The sequence below is a fragment of the Solanum dulcamara genome, chromosome 1 (genome assembly GCF_947179165.1).
Source record: "Solanum dulcamara chromosome 1, daSolDulc1.2, whole genome shotgun sequence".
Lineage (NCBI taxonomy): Eukaryota > Viridiplantae > Streptophyta > Magnoliopsida > Solanales > Solanaceae > Solanum > Solanum dulcamara.
This window is the reverse complement of record NC_077237.1, coordinates 87,989,410-88,001,081: the sequence shown is the minus strand read 5'-3', so window position 1 is coordinate 88,001,081 and position 11,672 is coordinate 87,989,410. Positions and strand designations below refer to the sequence as shown.

The 11,672-nt window shown below is 26.5% G+C and overlaps 1 protein-coding gene across 1 annotated transcript; it reads right to left on the bottom strand.

Moving 5' to 3' along the window:
- Positions 1-8,053: 8,053 nt before the first annotated feature.
- Positions 8,054-9,363, bottom strand: LOC129890779 (transcription factor MYB78-like). Its single transcript, XM_055966264.1, has 3 exons — positions 9,113-9,363; positions 8,783-8,912; positions 8,054-8,631 (listed from the first exon to the last, which is right to left on the bottom strand). The coding sequence occupies exons 1-3, from the start codon at positions 9,258-9,260 to the stop codon at positions 8,121-8,123; spliced, it is 789 nt and encodes a 262-aa protein (XP_055822239.1). The 5' UTR covers positions 9,261-9,363; the 3' UTR covers positions 8,054-8,120.
- Positions 9,364-11,672: the final 2,309 nt, after the last annotated feature.

Sequence of the window (11,672 nt, the reverse complement as noted above, 5' to 3'; positions counted from 1 at the left end):
TAAATTAGTGCATGAAGAGATAAGAAGAAGTGACGGGGAGTTTATATAGATGAATAAAAAGAGAGAGATATTTGAAGAAAAACAAAAAAAAAAAGAAGAAAAAAAAAAGGTGAGTAAAACGTGTAAATTAGATGGAAATTAAAGAAGAATTAAGAAGTTGTACATTTAATTAATGAGTTTAATTAATGTTTAATCTCACAAAGCCGCAATTAGGGAACATGTCTAATTTTTAGCCACTTGTTTAATTAATTGATGGAAAGTGTATACTGTGTGTTGATTAATTTAATTTAATTTCATTTCATTCATTCATTAATTAATTAGTTAATTACACTTAATGACTTAAACTCGTTTTTGACACTTTTTGACTTTGTCTATTTCACTGTATTCACATTTTAATATTAGTTCAACAAATTAAATAAATATTTAGATTTATTTTTTTTCTTCATCCACTAAACAAGTTGTCATGGATTTGCTGACTTTCTTAAATTCATTTTTCAAAGTTAATTTCCTAAATTCCTTTTTTTTCTTCAAAACTGAATAAGATGTCCACTAACAATTGATATTGAAATTTCATGGCTTAGATTAAGGATTTTTTTTACACCATTAGGTAAAGGCGGAACCACAAACAGTAATATAATAAAGAGTGATCAGTTGAATATTTTCTTTAAAAATATATTGTGTGTATGTAGGTCAAAAATTACTTTTTACCTATTAAAAGAAAAAGGATCAAATATACTCATATATTATCAAAAATAATTTAAATATATCCCTCATTTGAGTTTCGGTTCAAATAATATACTCATTAAGTTATATTTTCGATCCTAATTACCCTTTCATTATACTCTATAGTGAGTTATCCTTATTTTGGATCGAAAGTATAACGAAAGCATATATTTCAATTACCGAAACTCAAACAAAAGTACATTTAAACTATATTGATAGTACATAATATATTTGGCCTTTTTCCGTATGTTAGATCTTGCGTGTTGGACATCATTTTTAGTGAAATTTTCGATTTCATCGCTTCTATTAGATAGTCACCCAAGATATTTATAAATAAGCCTTTTTAAAATATGAAATTTATAATCTTGAAAGAAATATATATATATATATATATATATATATATATATATATATATATATATATATATATATATATATTAGCTAGGCTTATTGTGTTCTTCAAATCTCATCATATCGCCAAACTCTCACTTCCAACATCTAATAAACTTTGAAGTTTTTTTAAAATCTCACTATTAAGAAAAGGCAAATTTGTAATTGACATTTCTTTCAGAATATCGTCAGAAATATGAAATTGCTATTTTTCTCGCTGAAATGTTTTTGACAAGCCAATTTTTGATAAAATTTTGTTAGAAATTCACTTTTTTTTAGTAGTGTCCGGCTACTTGCCTCTATAGAAATTTAGCCAGCTATTTTATTTATTTTATTTTATTTTATTTTTGGTGTCTTTTAAAAAAATAGATATGCGATCTAATGTGAATATGGGCTATGTAGTTATGTTATTGATGGCTATATATTATAATTAGTAATTTAGAATTAACAAGTAGCTGTACATATATATAACTTCATGCCTAATCCCTATAGGGAGTACTTTATTTATGATTCAAATTAATGTGTAAATCCTACTCTATAATTGCTTATAAGTCCTCTTTAAACAGCTAATTTATTAAGTATAGATAGTGAGATTAAACCAATATAGATTGTGGTGCAGTAGTGAGACTGTTTCACCCTTAATCAGAGGTTTCAGATTCGAGTCTTGGGTATAAAGAAAATTAAATCTTGTTGGGAGCGCCACCCCCAAATGGGCCCTGCAGTGCACGATTCGGATTTGATCGGGGCTCCATGATCTCCAAACATCTGGTGGAAAACCAAAAAAAAAGATAGTATAGTGAGATTAAGCAAACTCTTAATTGCTTTTAATATCTACGATTAAACTACAACCAACAAACGTTGTGGTAGAGTGGTATGTACGTACATACGTGCACTTTTCTTTTTAATCAGAAATCTCAATTTCAAACTCTGAATATAGAATTGTCTTTGTTTTAAAGTATTTTACCCCTTTAATATGCATTTTTTGGCGGAGATCTAAATTTTATCAGATCCAAATACAAATACCAGACACAACTAAGAAACTATTAAGGAAAGTAAAATCAAGAAATGTGAAAACACATGTGGATAGGATCTAAAGATTAATTAATATATAAATGATTACAAAAAAAAAAAATTAAGCAAGGTCTTAAGCCACCGGCCATCCTTTTTCCTTGAATTAATTAATATAAATTTATACTACTGTAAAATTGTTTTTGTTCTCTTGCTTTATAATATTAAATATTAATTACTATAAATAGACAATTCATGCACCACTTTGAGAATACAATTTTTGGAAATGCTTCCATATTCATTGCACTGTTTTAAAGCCACCATATTAAACAGTAGACTTCTTTTATTTTATTTGTTTAGTTGTCCTTTTTTACAAAAGAAATAAAATTAAAATAGGTATGCACTTTTTTTAGAATTTATGGCTAGTTAATTTAAAAGTTCTAGAGGATGAAGACGTTTTTATAAACAAATTAATCTACAAAACAGAGTACCCCAATCACGTGTTCATGACTTTATATTATAATAGATGCAATTAATATACTAGAAATTATCAAAGTGATATTACATTTGTTTCTTTTTTTTTTTCTTTTTTTTTTGGGTCTAGTTTAAATTTTCATTTTGTATCATTCATGTGATAATATGTTGGGGATTGTTATTAGCTAGTGATTATTTAAATAGTTATAGTTTAAAGTGTGATTATGAAATACAGCTACAATATGATATTATTTATTTTGAATTGTTTATATAATATTTTTTTAAAAAGGCACTTTATATTATAGAGAGTATCCCAATATTTTATATAGTCTTTTTAATTTCGATTATTGTTTCAAGAAATTGGTGATTATATGATAGTAGTTATGGCCATCACATCAATCGAGTAGTTATGCACTATAATAAAAATAATGTTTATCGGCAGTAAATATGCAAATTAATAAATACAGTGCTAAAGTATTTACTGATGGCATTAGTTAATTACCATTGGATCCAGTGTTACTATACGCTTTAAAAACATTTACAAAGAATGTTAATTGTCTCTAAGAAAATATATTAAGCAATAATTAATTAAGCTGTTGTTATTAATTAAATATTATTGCTAAAAATTATTTTTGATGTAGTGATGACTACCAAATTAAAGGCCACTGACTTCTTTTTCTCATGATGCATGCGTATTCAAAGCTACAACTAAAGGTTATAAATTGTCGTAGATAGTTCAAGGTACTAAGTCGGGTCGCAAAGCAGGGACAGATCTATGTAGTTGGAAGGGGGTGTCATATCATCCCATGATCTCGGTTGAAAAAATGTATATACATATATATTTGTATATATATTTATAAGGAAAGTATAAATATTATACATGACATTTTTAGAAATAATGAGATTTGTGACGACCGTGGTTAAAACTCAGGTTTATCACTGCAAGGATGCAAGTTCGAGCCTGCTATGGGTGAACCAACAGAACAAGTCTAAATTTTATATGTAAATTTGTTAATAAATATTAAGTATTATCTTATCACTTTATTTTGTTATTGGTATTGTTCTTGTCATGCAGAAATTGCATAATATGATTTGTATATATATTGTTGCACTTTTTTTTTTGGACTGATACTTTTGAGTCAAGGGTCTTTCGGAAATAGTCTCTCTATCTTTATGAGGTAGTGGTAAGGTCTGCTTACACTCTACCCTCCCAGACCCCACTTGTGGGACTTCACTGGGTATGTAGTTGTTGTTGTTATTCTACACTGGGGATTTTGTCATAGGTTACTAATTAAAGTAGCATGACACCCAGAGATTTAAGATCCTGAATCTGCCTCTGTCGCATAGTACCATCGTCTGCTCATCTCTATACTAATTTCGCCGAATTAGTCTCTCGTACCAATTGTTAGGCTAAAACAATCAAAATATTCTCAAGATGATATAATATTATCTCCTTTAATTTAGATCAACTCGCACAATTTTTTCTAAAAAACCTCACATGCACATTAAGAATATCTCTACATCTTACATATAACATATCTTTCTTTTCAAACTATCAATATAAAATTTTATTCACTCCAAAAAACTTTAAAAAGGGTAAGCCCACCAAAATTGTCTTTGTTCAGTACTCAAACGCACGCTTCAAATTTAAAGTATAGTTTTAATATTAAAATATTTGCTAATGTTCCCTCTAATGTTTACCAATTATATAGTACACGTAACTATGTTGATTTCTAACTCTAAATTACCCCACATATGTTTATAATAAAATATATTTGGAGATAGGATTAATTTTTAATTTACCTTTTAATAAATAGCACATTTAGTAGATTTAATTATTAAGACATGTTGTTTTGTCATATAGAACTCTATAGGCCCCTATAATATAATTAATTAGTTGTAGACTTAATTGATTGCTTTTTTTATTTTGATTGTTCAATGTATCATCCAATTTCTCAATTAGAATTCACACTAGTGAAAAAAAGAAGTGATAAATATATAGTGACACTGCCCAATAATACTATGTATTATAATGTTAGCATATAATTCACCGGGATATAGATATTTTAAGTCAATTTTTTCTTTAAAAAATAAAAATAAATTCTTGCCTATGAAAAACATTAAAAATTATGAAGAACGAGGTTACTATAATTTTCACCGATTTAATTAGTCTGAAAGCATTCAATCTTAATTTTAAGAGACTAGATTCATTTGGACTCTTATTATCTTGGGTGACGGCTTTTAAAAGACGATCGAGTAAGGAACAAGGAGAGGGAGGCACAACGAGGGAGAGGTGTGTCTTTTCTAGCACTTTTTTTTGTGTGTAATTAGATTTTAAGATTTAGTATATGATTCGAATTTGAGTCTAAATAACTTTTTACGGATCAATAATTTGTTTATTTATTAACTCAATCTATTCTATTTTTTTCAAAGTCAGCTCAATCCGCTCATTTAGCATATCTACCTGCAATATCACCGAAAATCACTATGAAAATTGTGATTAATGATGGTGATTGATTGATTAATGAAACATCAAATCAATTGATGAAGCAAAATATGACCAGGAATTATTTATTTATTTTAAAAAATAGAATGAATATATAATTGGTCCAGATTCATTAACAATTCCATTAAAGATCAAAGTCCACAACAGTAATTATATATATATAATAATTATGAACTATTTCATCACGACACATATTTATAACCCTTTTAGATTCATTCCTCACTTTCTATTTTCTTTTTCAATCAATAGTTATAACTTATAACATTTGTATTATACTAGTTGGAATTTCCTTATTTATGAGTTGTCAATTCCTAATAACTATTAAAAGTAGTTTTTTTAATTATATTAATAAGAGTCATCTCCTTTCTTTCGTCCATTTGTAACTATCTGTTATTTTGCAAATTATACTGATGTTAACTACTTTAATTAATATCCTTTAAAGGTACTTCCAATATTTATTTATACTATCAAATTATTTAAATCCTATATTAATATTCGAAATAGTTAGATCAATAAGTTTTGAATAATAAATTATTATACAAAAATAATGTTAATTTTGAATATAAGTTAATTTCCCAGATATTTTCACGAAATAGCTTCAATCTTTAATTTTTAATCCTAATTAAATTTTATTATATTTTCAAAAATAACATTTCGCCGGAATTTCTCTAACTTCTTTTTCTCCCTTTTCCAATTTCTATTTTCTTTATTCTTTCACATCCTTCCTAATTCTTCTTCTCCTTCGATGCAGGCTAAAACTTAATTGTGTTTTTCTAAATTATATATAAATTTCTAAATATATAAGTCTTATAAAGTCAAGAGAAATCTCAACTCTAATTTGTAGTTGACCGTGCGTGCGTAATAGTCAAACTAATCAAGAATCTTCTAAAGTTAGTTCATATTAATTATTTACTTAAAATAATAGATCAACCTAGCTTGGTTTGAGACTAAATAATCATTAATAAATTCCAAAACAAAACTTTTTAAGGTACATGAACTTAATTTGTTTTGCTATCCCATCTTCACACACAATTAGCTACTTTTTTTGTCTTAATTTATCTAATGTTTTTTTTTACTTTTCGAATCTCAATCTACTATAAATTTTAACTAATATTTTTAAAATATATTTTTTATCATATTAATATTAAAAGAATTGTAACTTATATAGGACTTATTGTACATGTTTTAAATATTTAAAATTTAATTTTAAAATATTAAATTGATCTAATATAATTTAATTTAAAATATTAGTTAAATTAATTCTAAAATAAAGTAAAAAGTACCGCACAAATTTAGACCGATGAAGTACTTGCAAAAAAATTCAAAAGGCAAAAAGGAAAATAAAAGAAATTAGCTGAAACATCTTAGTAAGAGTTTACTATTTTAATCTATTAAAATAAATATTTATATTATATTATTGATGAGTGAAACACAATAGTCAAAGTCAACAAAGAATAAATTAGTCTTGTAGCGCAAGAAAATCTAATTGTACATTATAAACTATTGTTAAGAGTCAAATAAAATGGTCAACACCAAAGATGAATTAGAATTTAGACCATATTATATTTAGAATTTAATTGGTTACGTAACCACATAGTGAAATACAATCAGTTGAAAATACTTTATTGAAATTTATATAGTGTGAATAGAAAATTATATTAAATACATAGGTAAAACAACACTTCATATGTATACACACATGCATATACTAGTTTTTAAACACACTGTTTCTGACTTTTCCAATATCTATATATATTTATTTTATAAGCATTTTGCTTTTTGTAATATTTATAATTTTATATTATATGTGTATAAATCAATCTATCAAAAATTATTTTTTTTATCTTTTAAAATAAAAATACAATATGCGATACACTATTTCTTTCAGATTCCACTTGTGATATTTGTATACGCTGAATACGTTGTTGGATAGACATTAGACCTTAAGCTCGTAATTTTTTGTTGTTAAGAGAAAGAAGTCGATGGTCAACATTAAGTTACATTATCTTTGAATTAAACTAAAAAATAAGATCATGGCAAACTGTGGTAAGTGTTTAAGTTGCACTAGAACCTAATTATAACTATGAAAATATGTAAACAAAGATTATATTTAGAGCTACTTTATCCAAAATGTTCCAATTGTTTACAAAAATGGTTTTCTTAGAAGGCTCTTTTTTTCACCAACATGGCTTGTGTTGGGATGATTGAAATAAGTACACTCTTAATCAGAGGTCTAAAGCTCAAGCTTTGAGAGTTGAAAAAATCACGTGGGAGCGCCGTCGCTCTCAAAAACGATGTCTACAATGCACAAATCCAAATTTAGTTAGGTATATTAATTGCAGATATCGAACAGCAAATGAGCAAAGTCCAACAAAGAAAAAAAGGCTCTTTTTTAATCATATAGTATTCAAAACACATGATTTGAACTAATTCAAATTTATCTTGTGTAGTGTACGATCTGTTTAAGGTGAAAGCACTTGCCATTAGGAGGTTTAATCTCTATTTTCAGCGTGAATCACGGCCTCTTATGATGCGATCTCATCCATCTCATTAAATTCCTAATTGGGTAGTAAATGCTTTTTTTCCCCAATAATTCAGTTTCCCCAATAAGCATTCAACTATTAGTGCTTTAACAATAAAAGTTTATTTGCGCCGGATATTTACAAGTTGATTATATATTATTATGTCTAGATAATTAGTTACAAAATTTATTTGAGTTATTCAATATTTCGTTGGATCGTTAAATCCTAAAGTTGACAAGTAAACAATATAATTACTACCATCGACTTACACAATTATAACATTATGTACTTCACTCTTTCTTAAAAAAACAAAATTCCCACCTCAGGATTAATTTGTTCTTGAAATTCTCAAGTGTACTTGTAATTTTACAAATAATGAAAAATAAAGATAAAAACATTCTATGATTTCTTACAATTGTTGATGTTTACTGTTATTATAGTCTAAACAAAATGCCAAAACTCAAATATTATTGTTGATTTAATTTACTGCTCTCTAATTAGGACCAAATGTCTTCAAAGTTGCACAAATTGTTGAAAACATCTTCATTATCCATCCATAATTGTATATTTTGTTGATCCATTGCTTGGTAATCTTCAAACCATAATTGATTACTTTGATTAACTTGATAATAATCTTGAGTAGGTGAAACTTGTGTCCCAATTGAGTTTTCTGATAAAGTTGCCACGCTGGAATTCTCCATTGTAACGCTCATACTTAAATTATTATTATTGTTGTTGTTGTTCGTCAGATGAATTGGCATGAGCTCAGTAACACCCGTTCTCAGAACGGGTTGCTGAGCTCTGCTGCTAGAATTACTATTGGGAGTTTTGGATGCTTGAATTCTCTCAACTAGCCTTGGAATCCAAAGATAATGTAGTGTATCTTGGAATTGTTTGCTGTTGACATCACATTTTAGTTGTTTCGCATGTTTTTGCACTCGAGTTCTCCAGTAATTTTTAATCTCGTTATCCGTTCTTCCTGGCAAATGTTCCGCAATTTTTGACCACCTACACTCAAAAATGGTGTGGTTGTAAGACTTTGTTTGAAACTCATGTTTCTTATAAAAAGAATTCAATAAGAATAAATGATTTTTTTCAAATATAAAAATATATTTTTTAAAATGAATTAATAATAAAATGATATCGCATAAAAATATACCTATTGCCCCAACGAGAATGAAGTTGAAGAATTAAAAGTTGTTCTTCAAGTGTAATATTTCCATGTCGAACATTTGGTCTAAGATAATTAAGCCACCTTAGCCTGCAACTTTTTCCCGTCCTCTTTAAACCTGTGTTTAATCAATAATTAGTTTTGGAATAAACTAAAATGAAAAATATACAGATAAATTTGGACGAAAGGAGTAATATTATACTATCAATTGCAAGTAATACCATATAGTAAGTGACATGTTACTATATATATATATATAAACAGTGTAAAAAAATTATATATAAATAGTGTATATACGATAAATAATTATTTATTTACCAGCACAACGTGAGAGGGAATTCCAACGACCTTCACCATGTTGAGAAATATAATTGATAAGAATAAAATCTTCTTCACCGGTCCATGGACCTCTTCTAAATTCCATTATTTCTTCATCAATATTATTTTCTTGATTAATTTTATCCATCAAAATTGATTGATTGATAACAAAAGAAAAAGATTTTTGATGGATTTTGTTGAAGTTATATAGAGAGAAAAACAGTTGTTTAGAGAGAGAGAGATAAAAAGAAGTGTTGTGAAGAGATGTATTTTGGAGATAAGAGGAAGTTGTGAGGCTTTATATATAGTGTGAGGGAATAATTAAAAAAATATTCTTATCTTTAATTCCTATTTTTTTATTAAAAAATTTAATTCAAACATAGTATATCATAATACCACTTAATTAAATTCGTTTTGCACCTTTTGGTTAATTTTGACTATACTATATGACCATATAATAAATTAATTTTCCTTCATTCTACATAGTGGACTCATTCAACATTGTGGCCAAGTTGTCATGTATTCATGTTATCCATCAAGATTTATATATAGGGTGGATCCCGCCACTATAGTTACGATTTCAACAGAATTTAATAAATTTATTAAAAAAATATTTAATATATATAAATAATTTATTTAAATTTAATTTTAAAAATATAATTTAGAATTAATAAACTAAAAATCTTAAGTCCGACTCAAGATTAATTAAGGTTTAAGATTCATTAACACCATTCATATTTAGTTTCCCATCATAATTTGTCAAATCCTAATAATAATTAATATTCTCTTATCCTATGAATTGACACATCCAATGGAAATCTTTTTTGTGGAGAAGGCATGAAGTTTCACTTTTCTATTTTTGGTTTCATTTCAATATACTAATAACTTTATAGGCTTTTGAATTTTTGATTTATCAGGTGTAAAAGTTATTTATAATTACGTGTTATACTTCAAATTTAAACAAGTTAGCTAAGATTCATTATATAAATCCTCGTTGTAAATATAATTAACGCACATAGTTATTTAGTTAAATACGTATGTTTTAAGATATATATATTAAAATGTCTTTGTCGAGTTGATTAGCATGAGTCCCTCCGATCCTTTCTTTGTTTTCATTGTCGTCTCCATCCGAATAGATTCAAACTAACGCACCAAAATTAAGGTGAAAGTCCTCTTTCGAATTCTTTTGTGTGTAAGGCCCTTTCATGAAAAAAGTCAAATAATTTCTTTTCTGAAAATTCATCATATATGGATTAATTTTACTTAATTTTTGGTAGAATAGTTCCTTGTTTTTCCTTTTTCTTTTTTGGTTGCCAAAAGCACCAACAAGATTAATTATTACTATTCATTAGTGCTAATATAATGACATTTTTCTATTTTAATCTAATGCTTCACCTCCTGCATACATATCACTTTACGGCTACTAATAATTAATATATATCAACTACATTTAAATTACACTAGACGGTTATTCGGTTATTTTAATTACCAAAAAGTGATTATTTGGTGTATATTCATATATATATATATATATATATATATATATATATATATATATATATTTAGTGTATATTCATGTATATTCAATATATAGAATTATCATAATATATATTCAATGTATAGCTCATGTATAAGTAATTTATATTATATAATAAGTGTATACTTTCTATGACTTTTGGCAAGCTATATTATATAGTCACCGTATATTTTCTATGATTTTTGGCTATTTTTTATATAAATAAAATATAATTATATTTATCATTAATTAATTAATTTATTGTATATATTTGAAAGTATCTAGAATTCATGTAAATTCAATTAGCAACCTAAGCCACTATGTAACACTTCTTGATGTCCTCAATTTCTTTCTTAATTATTTTTATATTATAGTGATTTAAGATTTCAACTTTCAACCCTGTAAACCTAAGTACTCTATAAAGTCAAAGACATCTCATCTTTGTAGTTGACCATGTTCATGAGTTAACAAGTCAAATAAGCAAGCTTCTAATAGTGGTTCTTATTAGTTAGTTAATTAATTAATTAAGATATTAATCTAGCCAACTAGGTTTTTTAAAACTTAACAAACATTGTTAAATCCAATTGAACCTTTTTATGCTACATGAAATTTGGTAATTTGCTTCTTCACACGTAAGCTAATTGCTCACAATTTCAAAAAAGCAAAATCAGTTCAAACAATATATGTCAAAAACTATACATTTTATATATTTTTTGTAATTGGTCGAAGTATTTAGGGCCGTAATTATCCCCTTTTATAATCTTCAAGTTGGAAGTCAATAAAAAAAACTATGTTATCCTTTGGAATTGAAAAAAAAAATCAGCGTATTGAAACACTACAACTTTTACAAATTCTGTTTGAGTCATAAAATATTGGTGGACGGTTAAAATCTTGAAGTAGACAAGTCAACAATATAATTACTACCATTTACTTGTACATGTAGTTTTACAAACAATGACAAAAAAAAAAGATAATATTTGTTCTATGCTTTAATATTATTAATTATAACTCTAAAAAAATTGCTAAAAAAACATTGTTGTTGGT

What these genes read in the sequence shown, in the direction of transcription:
- LOC129890779 (XM_055966264.1), bottom strand. Translation starts at nt 9,260, where the DNA reads ATGGATAAAATTAATCAAGAAAATAATATTGATGAAGAAATAATGGAA. An exon ending in TTCCCTCTCACGTTGTGCTG is followed by an intron (nt 8,913 to 9,112) that starts GTAAATAAATAA and finishes GATTAAACACAG; the next exon opens with GTTTAAAGAGGACGGGAAAA. An exon ending in CATTCTCGTTGGGGCAATAG is followed by an intron (nt 8,632 to 8,782) that starts GTATATTTTTAT and finishes TTTTGAGTGTAG; the next exon opens with GTGGTCAAAAATTGCGGAAC.